The 22401-nt window shown below is 41.4% G+C and overlaps 1 protein-coding gene across 1 annotated transcript in view; it reads right to left on the reverse strand.

Annotated features, from left to right (window-relative positions):
* Nucleotides 1-294: 294 nt before the first annotated feature.
* LOC126357817 (odorant receptor Or1-like) overlaps nucleotides 295-22401 on the reverse strand; it is a 66481-nt gene continuing 44374 nt past the window's right edge. The window contains exons 4-6 of the mRNA XM_050007494.1: nucleotides 10476-10589; nucleotides 7262-7417; nucleotides 295-345 (exon numbers count right to left, since the gene is read on the reverse strand). Of these exons, the coding sequence (XP_049863451.1) occupies nucleotides 295-345; nucleotides 7262-7417; nucleotides 10476-10589 (321 nt within the window). The remainder of the gene's footprint in view (nucleotides 346-7261; nucleotides 7418-10475; nucleotides 10590-22401) is intronic.

The following is a 22401-nucleotide window of genomic DNA, read 5'->3' on the forward strand; positions in this document are numbered from 1 at the left end:
GCACATTGAACAGAATCGCTGAGCCATAGCCTCACTCATACCAAAATGGTCCTACACTTAGCAGCGAAGGATAAATCACCTTGAAGATGTTGTTTATTTACCAGTACATGAAAATTTTCTTCATTATTTCCAAATTGACAGATATTCTGATCTAATGTGAACCAGGCTTTCTCAGAAATTAGTTTGTAGTGCTGTACTTGTTTAATGAAACTTAATTCATAGCTTGTGGAAATATTTAATTTCATCTTCATCATTTGTAACTGGTGTTAATAATTACAAGTCCAGAAAAATCCTTCAACTAGTACTGTACAGCAGATTCAGCAACATGTAAGATCCATTCAGTACCTATAAACATGAAGAAACAAGCGTCAGCATTGCAACAGATTACATGCTTCGTTTTAAACACATAAAAGTATAGTCTTTGTATGTATACATAGCTTGTCAACCCCTTCTTGACTGCTCAAGGTCACTTGTAGCTGTAACACATGCTTAGTGGGCAGGACATACACATAAAAGAGATTAAAAATTCCAGACCATTTGATGAGCTTGAACACATGCTTAGTGGGCAGGACATACACAAAATTCCAGACCATTTGATGAGTACTTTCGTCATTCATCAGCGCATCTGGCTGCTAACGTCATATATTTTTTTAAATGTAGTCATGTCATTTGGAAAACACCTTGACCTGTCGCAGTGTGCTCCCTTCACTGACAATCCTCTAACCACCCTAACCAATCATAACTCTGACGACAATGCATTTATGACCTCTCAACCCATTGGGGTTTTTACAGTACCAATCCAGGAGCTTGCAGTGCAATATTTTAGATATGTTTCAGTAGGGTATTCCAATTCATATTTTTCCCGAGAGGAGTACATAACATTCTTTATGGGAGATTCTAAAGGTATTGATGAACTCTTATTATCTGACATACCTTTTAATTCTGAATTTCTCACTGTTGTGATGAAATGTAATAGAAGCTGTAACAATGTATATTCTTTGTTATACTAACATAGATAAATCAATGCATTTTTGTGAAGCGCTGATAGTATATACAGTGTTGGAATGTAGTTAGAAGGTTTCTCAAAGTGTATGAGTACTAAACAAATTGGTTCCCCAATGCTCACATCTGTAATTATGATGATAACTTGTTAATAATCTTTGGTTCTATGAATAACCTCGTTTTCAGCGATGCTAGCCTTGTTAATATAATCTGGACTACCTACATATTCTGAAACAAATTCTCGTAAAATACATTTCTGTCTTTGAGCCATGTGACCCTGCTTACTTTTGATTTCATTTCCATTGTAACCCCATGTCTAATTACTATTTGATCATTATCAATGTGTAAGTGTTTTAGTACTGTAAGTTTACTTTTTATTATTGTATGAATGACAGTTATCTGCTTTAAATAATAGAACTCTGTACCAGTTATTTTTTCATGCATAGCATGGTGCATTGAGATAATTTATTCTCAGTATCAAGTGTAAATATTATCATTGGTACATTAGTATGTTATTTGATGTTTATGAGCATTTTGATCTTCTTCTCTTGCACAAGCGCCGCCTCTTTGTGGTTTTACTGCCAAACGATAATCAAAAAACTTCTAATATTAGGAAGTGGTAGTTTCTTTGTCTGTTTGTTCATAGGTATTTTCCTTCTCTCATTGTGCAGAAAGATAAACACACTAAGCATCACTCACATTGTTTATCTGAAAGCAATAATACTATTTTCTAACGTTGGTATATACAAACCGGAAAAAGATGACTGCAGAGGAAGACAGGCAGGGCAACACACATGCCACCATTACATAAAATACTAATGTAAACTTTTGCACTTTGTAACGAGACTAAATTCCCAAAGTATGTCATGCTATACATGAAATACATAACTGGGGCAGAATTTTATTACCTAAATAATGCATGACACAGTAGTAGACTTTCTAGGAACATCGATTACGATTAATAAAATTACCTTATGACTACCTAGTCAGCGAATGAAGGTGACATACATGTTCAGAAACACGAAAAAGGAAATTTCCTAAACGACCACACATAAAATTCAAAGAAGAGTGACCACAGTTAGGTCTGTTTCTAAACTAAATTGTTGTTGAACTAGGATACAGAATCACATAATACGGACTGTGGAATGAAAGGCGGAAGCAGTGTGATTAGCTACAGAAATAGGTGTGCTATATAAAAAGAAAAGTAATTTAGAGTGCCAAGTTTTTTTTTTTTACATACATTTACAAACAGCCAACAGAATAGAACCTAGTATGTGGAACCTTATATGAGTGAAAATTGGTGACATAATTTGTAAGAAGCACCTTAAGATATGTAATGCACACGTTAAGAAACTGAAGAATCTGAAATGGAAACAGAATCAGAATAATAAACAAGGAAACAATCGTAAACGCACACATACACACGTTCTACAGTTGAGTAGTAAACAACTCAGACATAATATTAAATGAGAAAGAGTGAAATATGTTAAACAAAGGCTTGTTACGTGATACATAGGAAAGCCTATCCGGAAACATACTACAGATGGAGGTAATGACATATGACAACTGTAGAATCATACAAAATAATCAGAAGCACAAAAAAGCTAAGAGAATCACATGATAACCAACTTCTTAAGACTGAGATCAAATAAGGCAGGACGGATAGAATACATTCCACCATTTGGCGGCAGTTGGAACCAAACAAGTCAAGTAATGTACAAAATCAGTAAGTCTGGCGCCATACCATAGCATTTTTGTAACAATGTTATTCACATAAATCCGAAGATGAGGGAGTCAGATAAGTTCGAGAACAACTACACAATCCGGTTAATAGCTAATATATCCTCTTTGCTGACAAGATTAAACAAAACTGAGCATCTGTTAGATGATGCTTAATTCGACGTAAAGAAAGGTAACTGCACCAGAAAAGCAGTTCACCCGTGCCGCTCGATAATGGAAGCCAGAAAGAAGAATAATCAACACACGTTCGTAGCCACTGTCGACCTGGATTAAGGGTTCGACAACACAAAATCATGAAAGACGTTCGAAACTATGAGGAAAATAAGAGTAAGATACAGGGAAAGGCAGGTAATATGCAACAACTACCAGAAGATCAAAAACGAGGTACTAGGATTAAAAAGGGTGTAAAACAGGAATGTAGTCATTGCCCCTACTGTTCATTCTATACATGGCAAAAGCAGTGCTGGAAATAAAAGTGGGACTACAATTCAGGATGAAAGGACATCAGTGACAATATTTACTGATGACGTTACCATCCTTAATGAAGATGAAGAAGAATTACAGGATCAGTTGAATGGACTGAATATTCTAGTCAATACATATTACGGATTGAGAATAAAACGAAGAGAATGTAATGACAAGTAACAGAAATGAGTTCAGCGAGAATTGGTGCTACGGAGCAGACAGAAAGGAATTGTGCTAACTTGGAAGGAAACTAACCCATCACGGTCGAAGCAATGACGACATCAAAAGCTGACTAGCACTGGATAAAGGGTATTGCTGGCCAAAATCAGCCAGCTAGAATCATGCATAGGCCTTAATTTGAGAAAGACGATTCTGAGCATATACATTTGGAGCAGAGCACTGTATGGTACTGAAACATGGGCTGTGGGAAAACTGGAACAGAAGAGAATGCAAGCATTTCAGATGTGGTGTTACACAAAAATGTTTAAACTTAGGGTAACATATATTTGAGTATATAGGTTACGATTGCTACATTGAAATGAGAAGTTTGGCACAGGAGAGGAACTCTTGGTGGGTCGCATCAAACCACTCAGGAGACTGATGACTCAAAAATAAAGTTCTGTTGATAAATGAATCAATGGTAATTTCGTGGAAACCGCTCTGATACAGTCCTCAAAAATTCTTCGAAGTTACTCAAAGTAGTGCATGAGTGTCACATTGTCACTCAATCGTAGATTAAATGCAGGTCAGCGACTACATTCTGGAAACAAAATGCTTGTCTTTACCACTTCCCGGAGCGCAACAAGAGCTCTGTTGGTCAGATTTCTTCGTAGTGCTTAGGATACAGAGGGTGAGACTCGTTGAAAATGGACGCCATCTATGCTCATAGCTGGTATGTTAACTGAATATCATGAGGGTGATTACCACAAAGACAGGGTTTCGACCAATAGTAAACTTAGATGTAGAATGATCATTCATTTCTTTTCCCAAAATTAATTACCGAGCTCGTGGCACAGTGGTTAGCAAACTGGAGTTACATTCGGGAAGACAACGGTTCAGATACCAATCCGGCCATCCAGATTTGGATTTGACACTGTTTCTGTAAATCACTTTAGTCAAATGATTCAATGTACACAGCGTTGTGCATTGAAGGTGCACTGCTTTCTTTCAAATGTTTCAAATGACTCTGAGCACTACGGGACTCGAATTCTGAGGTCATTAGTCCCCTAGAACTTAGAACTAGTTAAACCGAACTAACCTAAGGACATCACACACACATCCATGCCCGAGGCAGGATTCGAATCTGCAACCGTATCTGTCTCGCGGTTCCTGACTGCAGCGCCTAGAACCGCATGGACACTTCGGCCGGCTGCTTTCTTCCCACATGTTCCCCAGCGCTAAATTATGCTCTGTCCCTAATGATCTCTAATCTTCGTTAGGCCTTCCAAAATCAACTATAAACAGCGTACAAGAAATGCAAGTGCGCTCAAAGAAAGAAGGAAACAAAAAAGAAAAGAAAAGCAGTAAAGGATTATCTGAGTGAGACGGAAACAGGTAGATGTGATGTCCAACTACAGAGAAACAAATGATACAATTTTAGAAAAGCTCGATAATTTGTCCAAGAGAACGAGCTTCACAAATTGAGCAACTCAGTAACACGTTGGTCTACCTATCGGTATTAGGCAAGCAGTTATTCGGTGTGGCAATAACTAACAGATCTATTACATGTCTGCATGAGATATTTCGTACCAAATTCAGGCCAGTTGGTACGTTAGATCATCAAAATCCCGAGCTGGATGGAAGCCCTTAGTCACAATGTTCCCAACCTTCTGAACTGGGGAGAGATTCGACGAACTTGGTGCCCAAGGTAGCGTTAGGGAAGCATGAAGTCAAGCAGTAGAAACTCTCGCCGTGTGCGGGCGAGGATTATCTTGCAGAAATATAAACCTAGGATGGCTTGCCGTGAAGGTCAATAAAATGGCGCGTAGTAAGTGTCGTTGTACCGCTGTGCTGTAAGAATGCCACGGATGAAAACCAAAGGGGTCCCTCTATGAAAATAAATGATCACCCAGATCATCATTCTTATTTATCGACCCATATAGCGCGCGACAATGAGCTTGGCATCACACCTCTGTTGGGGGCGTCGCCAGACATATCTTTCTGGTCATCGGAGATCGGTATGAAAAGGAACTCATCACTGAAGACGATGCTACTCAGGTAGTGAGATTCCAGCTGAAGACTTATCTGGAGACACATCTACCGATCTCCGTCACATTACGATTATTCTTCGTGATACGTCGGTATTTTTGTTTTCTTTGGAGTATAAATATGAAATGCAGTTAATGATAAGACAATAATTTCAACAATGGGAAGCAGTAGGGTTGTTTTAAACTGATTCAGCTTTATTAAATAAAATTCCCAACAATTTGAGATAAACCACGAAATTGTTGCATAAAGGCAATTGGGAAATCTCGCATGTTGAAGAAAATGGTTGGGTAAGCAGATTAACTCACGACAAGGAACTCAACATTAAAAAAACTACAGTAACACTCGAATAGGAAACGATCGAAAGAATTACCAGGCGTCGGGAGCTTAGCATAATATAATCTGAGTGCTGCGGCGCATAATCTCCGACAACAACCAGACTCAGAAAAGCGAGCAGACTTCCAGCCCAGACTCGTACACAAGGCATAATAGAGAAAGTAGCGCTTTCGATCACTGCGTGGTTCATTCTATCGCGGCACCAGCTGTTTGTTGATGATTGGCTGATTTGGAAGTCTGTGGAAGAGACGCCACAGAGAAGTGCACATTAACGTGCGTATCGATCTGATTTAATGACGGATCAGTATCAAAAATAAATTCTACTACTTTATGGTTTATAAATATATTCCACGAATTGATATCTTCATCTAAATAGAATTCCAGAAATAACTACTCTAATATAAACTGTCGAATAACGTACAGTTACATTACTACAGAGGGAACATGCATCCAAGGGAACTTCTTAATTTGATGAGAACAGGCGAATACCAAGTGTGACTTAGTTACAGTGCATTCTGGCGACGATTCAAAATTTTTCAAGAATATTTTTTACTGAATCTGGAACAAGCAACTGCAGGAAGCCGCGAATGCAGTGAAACTTGGAGCCACTTTCACTCGATTAAAGCTTTAATTATTGTGTACATTTAAATAATAGATATTACTTTCGAAATACGCAATCGTATTGTTGATCCATCCAAATACTCGAGAAATTACCTTTTTCTCGTCTATTTTGGAACCAATTTCATTATTTCTAATTTCAATAAAATGCAGTGATTTGCATTTGTTTCACTATTTCCAGTTTGTTACTTTCTAAATCTTTGTTTGCAACAACCTTAAAAGCGACTAAATGTCGCAGTTAACTGTTAAGTGTGCAGATATAACGTACGCTTCCTGCTCACTTTAGCGGCTCGTGTTTCGTCCGTGAGACGCTCAGGTTCAAATGGTTCACATGGCTCTGAGCACTATGGGACTTAACATCTGAGGTCATCAGACTCCTAGAACTTTGAACTGATTAAACCTAACTAACCTACGGATATCACAGACTTCCATGAACAAGGCAGGACTTGAACCTACGACCGTAGCCGTCTCGCGGTTCCAGACTGAAGCGCCTAGAACCGCTCGGCCACACCGGCCGGCTGACGCTGAGGTGTCAGAACGTTTTAATAGATAGTAAACTATGCCATATGTGAATGACAGATATGAAGGCTTGTTGTACCGCAGCAATGTAATTTGACTGATACGAAAGTTGGAGTAGTGTGATCATACACAGTTTGTAGTCTAGCATCATGTTACGACCAGACGGCGAGAAAGATCAATATGCTGCCTTCAGACCGAAGTAGTTACTGTATGTACAGTATATGTGTGTCTGTGGTTGTGTGTGTGTTTTGCAGACGACTGTCCCAGACTGCAGTCAAATTATAGTTGTCCAGCTTCGATTTAGTACACCTATGTTATATTCTACAGGCATATAAGTCTCTTATACAGAGACGAAAGTCCAGCACGTTGCACAGACCTGCAGCAGCATCTGTTTGGACAGCTTGCACATCTTGCCCACTGTGATCTCCAGAGGGCGCATGGCTTGCGTCACGAAGAACACAAGACCCCGCCTGAAGCGAGTGTCGCAGTCTGCCCATCCACAGCTGTAGGCTGAGTTCAGCAGATCCTCGCTCTGAAACGTACATAAGAAGCTTTAGCATTATCCTCAGATAAATATTTTTCTATACTTTCAAGGGAAAAGTATGACGTTACAGTTTCTTCAACACAGTAATCAATAGAATTATTCCCGCTTGCATTTTGTCTCAAATTGCAGCGCCATAAGAATACTCAACCATTCCTGCTCTTTATAGTTGTCAGCTTATTGTTACTTTCTGTCCTTAACGAACTGTTAAATTACTTGCGTCAATCAGCGAACGGTTATGGCCTACTATGGTGGCGTTCGTCGTTACAGTATGGTCCGGCTACATCTGAATAACTTCACACGGGGAAGAATCATTGCCGGCCGGTGTGGCCGTGCGGTTCCCGGTGCTTCAGTCTGGAACCGCGTGACCGCTACGGTAGCAGGTTCGAATCCTGCCTCGGACATGGGTGTGTGTGATGTCCTTAGGTTCGTTAGGTTTAAGTAGTTCTAAGTTAAAGGGGACTAAACCACAGATGTTAAGTCCCATAGTGCTCAGAGCTATTTGAACCAATGAGTGCATGCAGTGTTGTCTCTTTGCCTGACAACGAATACGTTGTGTTACATTGACACCCGTTCGTCGGCGGTACGGTATGCGATGATTCCAAGGGCATAGGTGCTGGACTAACGAGGACTGGGGTCGCATGCTCATCTTGGATTAAAGCAGATTCTGTCTGAGTAGTGCACCTGGACGTACCCTCGCATGCCGAGAGGTCGGAACACGTAAAGTAACTAGCAACTCTGTCTAATATGGCCTTTTTGATGGGCCAGGGTTGCTGTGTGGGGTGGCATTATGTTACGTGAGTGTACTGACCTCCACGTCTTTGCGCACAGCACGCTCACCAATTAGCGTTACTCTGACACTGTACTCCTTCTCCAACTGCCTCTTATCGAGGTTGCACTCTTATAGATGGCTATGAGAGAGCACAGAGGAAGCGGAGGAGCTCTTGGAGCGAGAGGACATTCGGTGAATGCACTGGCTTGCCCGTTCCTCAGACTTAAACACCATGGGGCACGTTTGGGACGCGTTGGGGAGACGAATTGTCGCACGTCCACGCGTACCAGCGAACATATATAAGTTGTAAACCTCCTAGACGGAAGAATGAAGCGCCCTACCGCAAAAACTTATCAATCTATACAGTGGCCTGCGTGGGAACATGCTGTGCCTTCCAGGCTGGGCAGACATACCATTAGGAAACTATGTCTCACCTTTTGTAAAGTCCAGAGGACCATCAAAATTAGCTATGATTTCATCTTAATTGTTGTCTTTGAGTAAATGTGTCATTTCTGTTCGTTAAACTGCGTATTTCTGTCTGTTACCTCTGTACTACTTTGCAACACGTCTTCTTCTGTGCGGTGGTCAAGTTTCGTCAAGCTATTTTACTCGGCCATAACACATCTTGCAAAAGTTACTTATGTTCTTAAATTCTTCATACCATTGTGCATAAGAGCTCTGTTTTACCAGAAGTGTTTTGACGCCGAATATCGTAAACTATGTGTCACGTAAAGTAATTTTGCAGGTACCGTACATTCAGTGGTATATGTAAATACTATCTGCTAAACGTGTTGCGAATAGAGTTTGCAGTGAAGAAGTAGAAAAGCAAAACGTCGTACAAGGTGTTGAAATTTTAGTGCATGAACAATGAAAATGTAATAGGTCACAAACATTCGTCCTTTTATTAATTTGTGGGGCATGCTTGGGAGAAAAAGTTTCCAAAAGGTTTGAATTCATGTGCAAAATTTTTTGGAAGTCGCTAACCGCTCTCATTCTCAAATACTTGATGAATATAATCTGGGTAATTAGCGCTGCTTCAGTTACGTTCCCTCAAGGAACATACAGTTTGTAACTGTAATGCTTGACTTACAGTGTTAAACACTTAATGTAATATTGTAAGTAGGCTGTTTACGTTTTCTTATTGGTAACGCCACGTAGCGCTCTGAAAATCAATGGTTGTGCTGTGTGAAGTGTGTGGCTGGTTTGCATTTTTGTCTGCCATTGTAGTGTTGGGCAGCAGCAGCTGGATGCTAACAGCGCGTAGCGTTGGCAGTTGGAGGTGAGCCGCCAGCAGTGGTGGACGTGGGGAGAGAGATGGCGGAGTTTTGAAATTTGTAAGAATTGGTGTCATGAACTGATATATATATTATGACTATAAAGGTAAATACATTGTTTGTTCTCTATTAAAATCTTTCATTTGCTAACTGTGCCTATCAGTAGTTAGTGACTTCCGTAGTTTGAATCTTTTATTTAGCTGGCAGTAGTGGCGCTCGCGGTATTGCAGTAGCTTTAGTAACGACGCTCGCGGTATTGCAGTAGCTTGAGTAACGAAGATTTTTGTGAGGTAAGTGATTTGTGAAACGTATAGGTTAATGTTAGTCAGGGCCATTCATTCGTAGGGATTAATGAAAGTCAGATTGCGTTGCGCTAAAAAATATTGTGTGCCAGTTTAAGTACAGTGATGTACAATTTTTCTAAGGGGACGTTTCAATATTATATCCTTTAATCAGTAGATGATGACGGCAATTTAAATTTTTAAATTAGTTCCACGGTTATATGAATTACTGAAAATCTACGTTTTGTTGCCCCTGGAAGCCGTCTGACAGGCAAGCTTAAAGAGGATTTGGTGGCCGTTTTGTGACCCATGAAACATTTTTCCAAGTATTTTGTAAAATTACACTACAAATGGTACTTGAACTGTCATACTAGGTGAGTACTGTACTCCAGTGTTTAATCACTTTTTGTCAGACATGGTTACACAACAAAACGTTCATAAAAGACTTTAAACGCCTTCTGACAGGATCTTTCTCAGCGTAAACAGTGTTACCTTCAAGAATAAACGAACAAAAACACGTAATTTCCTTTCCACAACAGCGGTTTTGTTTCTTACTTCATTCATTTGAACGTAGTTATCATAATATATAAAATACACCCATTTTGTCCTTAGGTCACACTAAAACAGTACTTTTAACACTAATGTGATAGTACTAAATATAGATTCAATGACACTTGTAATATGCTATTCTGACGTCAATTTTAAGGAATTCTAATACTTACCTTGTCAGTTACGATGTTGCCGAAAAAGCAGTACATGACAGTCTCATATAAGCATGGCGGAATTGTGATAAGTGGCTTCAGCGCTTTTGCAACATTTCCACCTCTCTGCAACAGCTATACAGTTTAAAATTATTAACTTGTATTAATACTTTAAATGTAAAACAGATTCGTAAATCGTAAAAACTGCGAGAAAGTGTACACATTTCCATTAATTTTTGTTGTATTCAGGGGCAGACCAGATTAATCATTATGAAAAATCATAAAGTAGACTGATGGTCAATGGAGGTCAGTAGAGAAAATAATGAACTATAAGGCGAGATGGTACACTGGTAACTCGTAGTAGCCCAACAGAAGTTAAGGAAGATACGAATTGCTTTAGCATCCAGTGGCATTCGGAACATAATGTATCCAACAGTCAACGCACACACGTTGAATACGTTGAAAATCACCTAGGTTAACGAATATCTTATTTCAGCCGCAAGTAAATGAGCACGAATTAACAACTGTGTTTTCTTAGCCTTAATAACCACCGAAATGAAGACGCACACTTTTCCTTCTTTTCAAATGAAACTGTAACGCCGCAATTTCGTGAGTTGATCTCTTTTTGACAGTTTGCAAGATCATACTGTTACTGATATTGTTAACATATCAAAGTATGTTTCAGGTGAAATGACTAGGACCCATCTTTGTGGGTACTGTAAATATTAACTGAGCAGCTGTTGAAAACACATGTATAAAAATTATCCATTGTTTAGTGGATGTAGCGTTCCATCATTTAAGCGTTATGTACATTCTTATCTGTACAGACTGTCCAGTCACATTAGTGTGACCACCTGTCAAAAGCCTGAATAACCACCTTTTCAGCGCTGACCCCTGCGATATCTGCAGGAAGAGGGTCCATCAGGTTCTGCAAGGTACCGACAGAGACGTGGAACCATGTGGACTCCAGTGGCGTTGTCAGTTGCCTTAGGTTCCTCGGTTGTGGATCCTTGAAGTAAACGGCCCTATCTAAGTGGTCTCGCAGTCTCAGTTTGGATTTATATCCGAGGAGTTTTGTGGCCAGGAGAGGACCTTAAAGTCCTCGTCCCCTCCATCTTCGCACTGCGAGCTGTACGACCACTTTGCTTTGTCCTGCCGGTAGGTGCCGTCAGGTCGAGGAAAAACTAACTGAAGGTAGATTCGTACCTGTGTTGATCCATTGTGTCTTATAGAATTAGGACATCACCCAGAAAATTCAACGAAAACATTTCTCACACCATAATGCTCCCGTCTCTTGCTTGGACCCTTCCGACTTTTGTTGTGGAGTGTTTGCTTTCATATGTTTTATGCCGATGCAGCATAAAACGTGATACAAGGGTAATCCCAAAATTAAGGTCTCCTACCTTTTTATAGTTACATAGACCTGTTTATTTCTACAATGGTTTACATCATTTTACGGCTTGAACATTTAGCTATTTTTCGCCATACTCACCATTTCTGTTGATGCATTTTTGTAGACGCTGTGGCAGTTTTTGTATGCCCATGCCATATCAGCTCGCCGCCATGTTGTTCAGAAAGTTATGAACCTCTTCTTTCACCTGTTCGTCGGAGCTGAATCGCCGGGACACAATTATCGCTGACAGGTACTGTTACGCTCTGAAACAACTCAAACGGGCAATTCAGAACCGGAGAAGAGGAATGTTGAGCAAGGGCGTACGTATTTTCCATGACAACGCTCGCACACATCGCTCGGCAAACCGTTGCTTTCTTGCAACAGTTCCAGTGGAACACAATCACCCACCCACCCTATACTCCTGACTTGGCGCCCAGTGACTTCATCTGTTCCCTAGGTTAAAAGAACATTTCGCCGGAAAGCGATTCAGCTCCGACGACGAGATGAAGAAGAGGTTTATAACTTCGTGAACAGCACGGCGGCGAGATGGTATGACATGGACATACAGAAACAGCCACATCGTCTACAAAAATGCATCGACATAAATGGTGATTATGTAGAAAAATAGCTAATTGTTCAAGCTATTAACTGATCTAAACCATTGTAGAAATAAACAGGTCTATGTACTTATAAAAGGAGACCTTACTTTTGGTATTGCCCTCGTACATCTGGAACTCCTGCTATGGAGGCCCTTAAGCAGCAGAGTTCTTTGAACGGTCGTCCAGGACACATTGTTGGAGCACCTTGTTTCATCAGGGCGGTCAGCTGCTCTAAAGTTCGTCAGCTCGTCCGTGCATGTCGCCACAGCCGTCGCTCACCCCTGTCATGCCCGCGGTGCACCACAAACGCTATGGCGCCGGTTTTGGGTAGCGCCATTTTGTCATTCACGAAATACTTCAACCATGGCGGCATGCGAACGGTTTACAAACCTAGGCGTTTCCGAAATGCTTCCACCCTTTCCCGGTAACCTAACGATGATGTTCTTTCGGACGTCAGATAAATCGCTCTGTTTCCGCCTTATGAAAACGAATACACTGTTTTCTGCGTCCCCGACACGCTTTATACATCCTCCACTGCTTGTGCTGCCTCTAGCGGTCTGTAAGTTGTTATTTTGTCTTGACGTTGAACGTAGGTGGTGGTCACATTAATGTGACTCGTCCGTGAAAAACTGAATGTTTGACCTTCTATTCGGAATGTATGGTCTCAAAAAGTAACGCCTAGATTTTTTTGCTAAATAATCGGCTTTGACCGGAGAAGGTTTGCAGCTATATAGTTTCTCCAGTGACAATATACCGGTTTTCAGTTAGAGATAATTGTGCAATACATATAGGAGCCGACGAAACATTAGTTGCATAGCATGCCAGACGCTACAACCCACTCATCATCAATGAAGTAGCGATTGTTACAAATGGCTGTTCAATAAAAGCGAGCAAAATAATTCGTTCATTCGAGTGAGTTGAAACGTTGCACAGTAGTTGTAGCATTCTGTGTCAAAATAATCATGCCTCCTAGCGCACATCAGTTGAATATGTTCGACACAACGGATAACGCATAATTACATTAATATAAACAAGCGCTACAGCTCTACGACATAAGTATGTGTAGGTGCAGCAGCACAAATATCGATAGAAACTGTGCGAATTAAGAATTTCGTAATAGGAGGTGTAATGGATAAGAGACGCTGCAAATGCAGCGCTCAGTAAATTAAGAAAATGGGTCGGACGGGAAGGACATTTGGGTGGCAGATACAGTAATCCAACAAACCCAGAGAAAGGAAGTATCTGGGTTCGAGTCCTGATCCAATACACATTTTCAACTAAGGTCATTGCAATACCGCAGTGCCCTTTCTCATTCGTCTCCCATTCTCTATTTCAGAAAGATGTGTTAGTTATTACAATAGCCTGCCACATGGATAAAATGGGTGAGCGTTCTGGTGCATTAAACTTGCTCACTGAAACATCAGGAGTGTGCTGTACAAATAGCAAAGCTGCGTACAACGCGTGAATCTCTGTTGTCATTGCTTTCAGGCGACTCTGTGATTTCAAGTACACATCCGTAAATACAGTTCTGCGTTTGAAATGGCATGCTTTCGAGCCGACAAATTATTCAAAGACGAATGCATGACATTTCAATCTCGATGGCAAATATCGTGGCGTAGAATCGCTTCTTCATTCCTCGGCGCTGAATGTAGATTTTTACAAATCTACTTAATGTGCGATGATGATGTGCAAGTTGATCAGTGATGCGATGCAATTCCAGGTACCAGACGTCATATAGGTTCTTTACTTTTCGCACCGACACAAAGCCCTGATAAAGTAGTTCTAAAATAGCAACTGAACACCAATTACGCAGCATACCAGACGCTACAAAACAGGTACCATCAATGATGCAACGATTGTTATAAATGGATAAGAAGGTGATACGCGGCAATAATTCTACGTAATAAGGCAATTTCACATGTCACAGAAACACATCGATCTTATACGTATAATGCTGTTCTCTATCCCATTATTTTGGGATAGCGAGGACGGATATCACTTCAATATTATGCAGACTAACCCAACTGCGGGCAAGCGCATTCGTTATTACTCGCCGCATTTCATCATATGAAACCAAAAATACTATATATCTTCATAATTTCGCACATCTGATTTCCGTTTTTCTAATCACTCCTTTCTTCTTACAGGTGAAGAGCGTAAAATAAATGTATCAGCAATCTGTGAGGACTTGAGCGAAGAAATTTGGCACAGTATTCACACCGTTACGAACGATAGCATCTTTCTATTTTCGGAAAAAAATTTCAATGAATCTATCGTGGGAATCGTAGACATATGCTTAACTGTCAACAACTGAGAATTTATTCAACTTGACATGGTTCCACCACAACATTCTGCGTATGACCATTATCATAGCGACTTACTGACAGAACAACAAAACAATGGTGATCATTGCATGGATCTGTCGTAACAAAAGAACAACTCTTACTTGTAGCTAAAAAGTTATCAAAGGAAATAATTACAATCGCGGTGGCCTATGGTACTGGCGGTCTACTCGTACTTTTCCGTGATCCACCTTGCGACACAGAAAAAAACGTTTTTCATCACTATGCTGTTAGCTAAATTCACTCTCAGAATGGGAGAACTTAGACTCTCGTCATGAGTATTGCAGATACGTTATTGGTTGGTGCCCGAACAGCGAAGTCGGGGCTCAGTTGCCTTAAATGCACATTTTGTGGAAGTTCAAACAGTAGTACTTAAAAAGATTCCGGCGTGTCGAAAGTACTGAAAATTTCAAACTGGTAGTCTGGGATGAATACACTGTGACACATATGAAATCGTTTGAAGCGTTTGAGGGAACTCTTCGAGATTTACAAGGAAACGCACAATCGTTCACCGGAGTTTTCATTTTGTTAACAGGCTGCTGCAGAGAGAGGGACCACCAGTTACACAGAAATTAAAACCGGCTTATGAACTCACTGCTTGTCTCAGACCATAACATCTTTAGTGACATGTACATAAACTCATAAAAAGAATCATATGCTCATCCTCCTACAGCAGAACGTGCCAGGCATATTTCGAAAATTACTACTGGACGTTGGTAATGGAAAAGCTCCAGTTTATGCCGTCACAAAATATATTTATAGTCCATTGAACTTTTATGCCATTATTTCTTCGAGCAAACAGTTAATTAATAAACTTTCCCAGAAAATGCCACAAATTGCAAACATTATCAATGGCTTTGCTGTCCTGCTATTTTGGCAGCAAAACCGAGGTCAATGTAGTTAACTACGCTATTTATGAACAAATTGCCGGTGAGTCAGTCTCCCAAAAATCTACTGACAACAGTCCTGAATTTGTGAATCCAGAGTGTATTTTAAACTGTCCAGGTGAGTTTCTGAATAAATTGGATCTGCCCGTTGTCCTGCCATAGACATTGTCATTGAAAATTGGGGCATCAATAATTCTTCTGTGCAACTTTAATACATCTCGATTGTGAAAAGGAACGAGCCACGCGCCTCAAAAATCTCAAAATACGTCAATGAGGCGAAAGCTCTGAATGACAAGTCAAAGAAGAAGATATGCTCTTTCCATGGAGTCCTATGATTCCCAACGAAATTCCATTTCATATCATGCCCATTTGCGTAGCATTCTCAGTGAACACCAACGAAGTACAAGGTTAATAGCTTAAAACATGTGGGTCCAATCTGGAAAATGCAGGCTTTTCACATGGTCTAAAATACGTTGTATGCTCTCGAGTGGGGCAGCCTAAATTTTATTTGTTTTTACACAAGACGGAAAGATCAAAGATTCTGAGTATCCCAAAGCACTCGAATAAACTTATTCACATATAACGCAATCATGAGGAAACCATTCTTTTATTTTTTTTTTTTTTACATATACAAGTGTCTTGTTCGTCTATGTGTATTTTACTTCCAATAAAGTACAAAACAACTAAATGAGGCATTGCAGCATACGCCGAAGATTAGCTAGTACCACGTGAAAAATCAAGAAAAGAACGCAACTCTACAAAAAATACTATTTGTTTAAAGGGTAAGAGTGACTATTTGAGGACGGTGCTGCAGCATATATGCAATGTAGTGCGTCTCAGGTGCGGTTACAGAAGCACCAATATGTAGGCAAAGGATTCAACACATAAAACCTGTCGATCTGAAAAGCCAACCTCGTCCGTCACTCAAGAGGGAGACTTTCGAGCACCCACCCTATAGTCCTGAACTCTCTCCATGCGTGTGGTCTAACGCACTGCTTTCCGAGCAGGAAGGCACGAATCCGTCCGATGGATTAGTGGCGAGGTCCGGTGTGCCAGCCAGCCTGTGGATGTTTTTAAGGCGGATTTCCATCTGCCTCGGCGAATGTGGGCTGGTTCCCCTTATTCCGTCTCAGATACACTATGTCGGCGGCTGATGCGCAAACACTGCCTTCACGTACGTATACACCATAATTACTCTACCACGCAAACATTTGGGATTACACTCGTCTGTTCAAATGTGCGTGAAATCTTATGGGACTTAACTGCTAAGGTCATCAGTCCCTAAGCTTACACACTACTTAACCTAAATTATCCTAAGAACAAACACACACACCCATGCCCGAGGGAGGACTCGAACCTCCGCCGGTACCAGCCGCACTACACTCGTCTCAAATGAGACGTTCCCGAGGTGGTCCACTGGCGGCCGAATCGCACAATAACCCTGGGTTCAGTGTGCGGCGGCGTTGGCGGTGAGTGGACTGCTGTAGCCTGTTGTGGGGTTGCGTACCACTGAGGGCATCTCCGTCGTTTCTAGGCCCCACTTCAATACATACATACATACAAAACATAGACACATACAAAGAGATGGGAAGTCTGGTGGTGACCGCAACACAGCCTGCTTATAGGGCATTTGTTCCTCTGCAACGGCAGAGGAGTACGAGAAATAACGACCGGAGTATGCACTACAGTCAACGGAAAGGAAAGTAGCAGAGAAGTTGCCCTTGGAAAGAGTGACAGGACCTTCTGGGATCTTAATGCGCATAAACAGTTTGTCAGGGAGAGCCACAGGTTACTGACATTGCTTTTTGATGGTACAGTTGTTTTCAGGAGAGTACTATCACTGGACGATAGTGTGACATGCTGACAAGTTTAGAACGTCACTTTCTGCATTGAACGGTAGCTCTCTACATATACCACTAAATACAAGAGATCCCATAGTACTCAACAAGCAGGTAGGCTTCCGAAGCCGTCAAGCCATTCAAATTTCTTGAGGCAAAACTAAGGAGGAGAACGCGACAAGTGGCATAACTCGATTACACAGGAAATTAGCTCAGTAGAAGAGCGGAGAAATAAGCAAACATTTTCCTCAGCTTAGGCACAGACACCCGTCCGTTTCTCAGAAAACAACTGTCAAACTCTTCGTGGTACTTTATGTGCGTTTAGCGGATGAGTGATTCAACCGAAAGGGTGGCCCACTGGATAGAGGCGCGGCTTCACATTTTTACGCCCCGTGCTCGAAGCCGATTATTATTTTCATTTTTTTCGTTTATCTTACTACAGGCACGTATTCCAGTGTATATTGTGTAACGTTGTCCTTATCCGTCTACTAATTGTATGTCTGGTCAACGAACTAAAAATAAAGGAACCAGAAAATTATTGGAATTTGTTTTTGGTAGAAGTCCTGGAGTGTATCTTGATGCAAAATCCGTTGCAAGTGCCAATTTTCGAAAAAGTGAACGTTGTGTGTCGTTTTCAGCAAAATTATTCCCAACACGTGAAGTCCTTAGAATTGTCAACTACAATTTTTTCCGAGTAAGTTTCATACGAAAGAGTCTCTTAGTGTCAATTGTGTCTTCGCGCAATGCTCGTGGTATTCGGAATTTTTATCTTTCGAAGTTTCTAAGATCCGTATGATCGAAGGGAAAGCATCAAACTTTGCTTCCGAGTAAGAAAAGAATAAAATATGAAAATTAATACAAGAATGATATAAGAATGAAATACAAGAACCTGAGAATATAAAAAGACTGTAAACTCTGAAAATACCATACACATTTGTGTAATAAATGTTTGACATTGTGGAATCTAGTTGTAGTTTTACAAGCAACATACCGCCTTTGTGTCCTCTAAAATGATATGAAAGTTTCGTTTTGTAGCCTTGTACAGAGGTGGGTAGATAAATGAAAGGAAAATGTAAAATAAATAAAACCAATAATCGGATTTCGAATAAGGGGGGGGGGGGGGGGGGGGATTGAAGGACTGCGACGTTAGCCACTGTGACACTAATTCCGTTGCCACAATTGCGTCTAAAAGTCACCTAAATTACATCGAAAACTTTGACATTCGTTTTCCTAGAAACGGTCGAGTATCTAGAGATAAGCTGATATATGTTTTCGCTTATTTCGACTAGTCTTCCAATCATAGAAGCTTCTTAGAAATGGGGCTATGGCGACCGCAGCGACCTGCCCGTAAAAAGTTATATGGAAAGAGACAAACACACGAAGCCACTGAGAGGGATGGCGAATGGTACGTGTAATGGTTGGTATTCTTACAAGAAAGATCGTTTAATCTGCAAAGGAAACTGAATAATGGTCGCTATTGCGAACAGATCTAGCTGAGAAATGTACTAGGACCAACACAAATTAGTACCATCAATACCGTTAACAGAGCCCTTTAGGGATATTGTACAGGAATTTTTAAGAGAGGCAATGTATTTCATACAAAATAATGTCCGGTAAATACGTGAAAATCATGTTCCTGAAGCATACCCACATTTCCCACTCGCTCCATACACGATCATGTAAGTTTAGTAACGTTCTATGTACTGACGTGGCAGAAAATGGTAAGACATTTGGGTCTTATGTCAAAGCGGTAGGTGGATCAAAACAAAATGTCCAGACACTCTGTGACCAAAATGGTACTGAAACAGAGGATGACAGACTAAAGGCCGAAATAAAAAATGTCTTTTTCCAAAGCTGTTTCACAGATGAAGACTGCACTGTAGTTCCTTCTCTAGATTGTCGCATAGATGACAAAATGGTAGATATCGAAATAGACAACAGAGGGATAAAGAAACAAGTAAAATCGCTCAAAAGAGGAAAGCCTGCTGGACCTGATGAGATATCAGTTCGATTTTACACAGAGTACGCGAAGGACCTTGGCCCCCTTCTTGCAGCTGTGTACCGTAGGTCTCTAGAAGAACGTAGCGTTTCAAAGGATTGGAAAAGGGCACAGGTCATCCCCGATTTCAAGAAGGGACGTGGAACAGATGTGCAGCACTGTAGACCTACATCTCTAATGTCGATCAGTTGAAAATTTCGGAACACGTAATATGCTTGAGTATAATGACTTTTCTGGAGACTAGAAATCCACTCTGTAGGAAACAGCGTGGGTTTTGAAAATGACTATCGTGTGAAACCCAGCTAGCGCTATTCGTCCACGAGACTCAGAAGGCCACAGACACGGCTCCCAGGTAGATGCCGTGTTTCCTGACTTCCGGAAGGCGTTTGATACAGTTCCCCACAGTCGTTTAATGAACAAAGTAAGAGCATACGGACTATCAGATCAATTGTGTGAGTGGATTGAAGAGTTCCTAGATAACAGAACGCAGCATGTCATTCTCAATGGAGACAAGTTTTCCAAAGTGAGAGTGCTTTCAGTTGTGCCGCAAGGGAGTGTCGCAGTACCGTTGCTATTCCCAATACCCATAAATGACCTTGTAGATAACATGGGAAGTTCACTGATGCTTTTTACGCTTGATGCTGTAGAATATCGAGAGATTGTAACAATGGAAAAGTTGCAAATACTCTTCTCGGGTTTGCCGCCGGATTGTATTGTGTAACTCGCACAATATTTCGTCGATGCAACTGCTCGACATCATCAGGTGGTGGTAGCTGCTGTTATCACTGCTGCAAGGTGCTACTGATGATAATCGCACGGCGGCGACGGAATTTATCATGCCGGGAGCAGGCAATACGCGTGCGCGGGAAGACGCTCGTAGTTGGAGGAAAGCGGCGCTCCTGGTGCCCCCTGCTGGGGCCGCAGAAAGGCCATCCGCGCGTGCGCTGTGGGCAATGACTGTGCTGCCGGACGCTCCTGTGGTTAAAGTCCGAACTAAACCTCAGTTGCGCGTTTCGTCACTTGCCGGATCGGAAGTTCTTGTTTCCCTTTTTTTTCGATTTAATGGCAGCCAGTGCTGGATTCCAGGCGGCGCTTAGCTGGAACCCTGCATCCCTGTTGATAAGATTGTCAGCTGTACGGATATGTATGGCCTCCTTAACAACACAGTCCCAGAAAGATGACGCTGGGGATAAAATTTCCGTCTGTTCGTACAGCATACGATGTCCCGTGTCCAGGCAATGCTCCGCTACCGCTGATTTATCAGGTTGCCCCAGGTGTGTGTGACGATGGTGTTCGACGCAACGTTCTTGCACGGTTCGGCATGTCTGTCCAATGTAAGATTTTCCACATTGGCATGGGATTTTATACACACCACGTCTCCTAAGGCCAAGATCGTCTTTGACCGAGCACAATAAATTCCTCAATTTTGCTGGTGGCCGAAATACACACTTGATATCGTGCTTTTTGAGGATTCTTTCTATTCTCGAAGACATGCCGCCAAAATAGGGCAAGAACGCTGTTGCAGTGGGTGCCTCCTCATCTTCGTTTACATCCCTGCTTCGAATTTTCTTGGAACGGAATGCATGGCGTACCTGCCTATTGGAATAGCCATTCTGTTGGAATACCGTTCTCAGGTGTTGTAGCTCACCAGGTAGACTGTCGGCATCTGAGACTACATGTGCTCTATGCACCAAAGAGCGTAGGACACTACCGCGTTGCGCAGGGTGATGGCAACTTGTCGCCTGCAAATATAGCTCCGTATGAGTTGATTTGCGGTAGACGCTGTGTCCCAGTGTACCATCCGCTTTTCTCCTGACTAAAACATCGAGGAATGGTAAGGTGCCATCCCTTTCCACTTCCATGGTGAACTGAATGTTGGGATGGAGCGAGTTCAGATGCCGGAGAAACACAGGTAATGTCTCCATTCCGTGGGGCCACACCACAAAGGTATCGTCTACATACCGCCAGAAACAAGAAGGTTTGAGACTTGCCGACTGCAGTGCTTTTTCCTCAAAGTCTTCCATAAAATAGTTGGCCACCATGGGAGATAGAGGACTTCCCATGGCAACACCGTCCACTTGTTCAAAATACTGGTCATTGAATAAGAAATAAGTTGAGGTAAGCACATGTTTAAATAATGCCACCATGTCTCTCTCAAACTGGTTGCTGATAAGCTCTAATGAATCCTGCAGAGGCACTTTCGTAAACAAAGATATAACGTCAAAACTAACTAAAATATCCGACGCTTGTAGCTTAAGTGTCTTCAGGCGTCCTATGAAGTCCTCTGAATTCCGGATGTGGTGATCACACTTGTTACGTGCGAGTTACACAATACAATCCGGCGGCAAACCCGAGAAGAGTATTTGCAGCAGATCCGTCGGGAAAGTATGAAAAGTCACAAATGTAAAAGTTAACTGAAATGCAGGAGGATCTGCAACGAATTGACGCATGATGCAGGGAATGGCAATTGAATCTCAATGTAGACAAGTGTAATGTTTTGCGAATACATAGAAAGATAGATCCCTTATCATTTAGCTACAAAATAGCAGGTCCGCAACTGGAAGCAGTTAATTCCATAAATTATCTATGAGTACGCATTAGGAGTGTTTTAAAATGGAATGATCATATAAAGTTGATCGTCGCTAAAGCAGATGCAAAACTGAGATGCATTGAAAGATCCTAAGGAAATGCAGTCAGAAAACAATGGAAGTAGGTTACAGTACACTTGTTCACCCACTGCTTGAATACTGCTAACCGGTGTGGGATCCGTACCAGATAGGGTTAATAGAAGAGATAGAGAAGATCCAACGGAGAGCAGCGCGCTTCGTTACAGGATCATTTAGTAATCGCGTAAGCGTTACGGAGATGATAGATAAACTCCAGTGGAAG

This window comes from Schistocerca gregaria, chromosome 1, assembly GCF_023897955.1.
Source record: "Schistocerca gregaria isolate iqSchGreg1 chromosome 1, iqSchGreg1.2, whole genome shotgun sequence".
In the NCBI taxonomy this organism is placed as follows: Eukaryota; Metazoa; Arthropoda; class Insecta; order Orthoptera; family Acrididae; genus Schistocerca; species Schistocerca gregaria.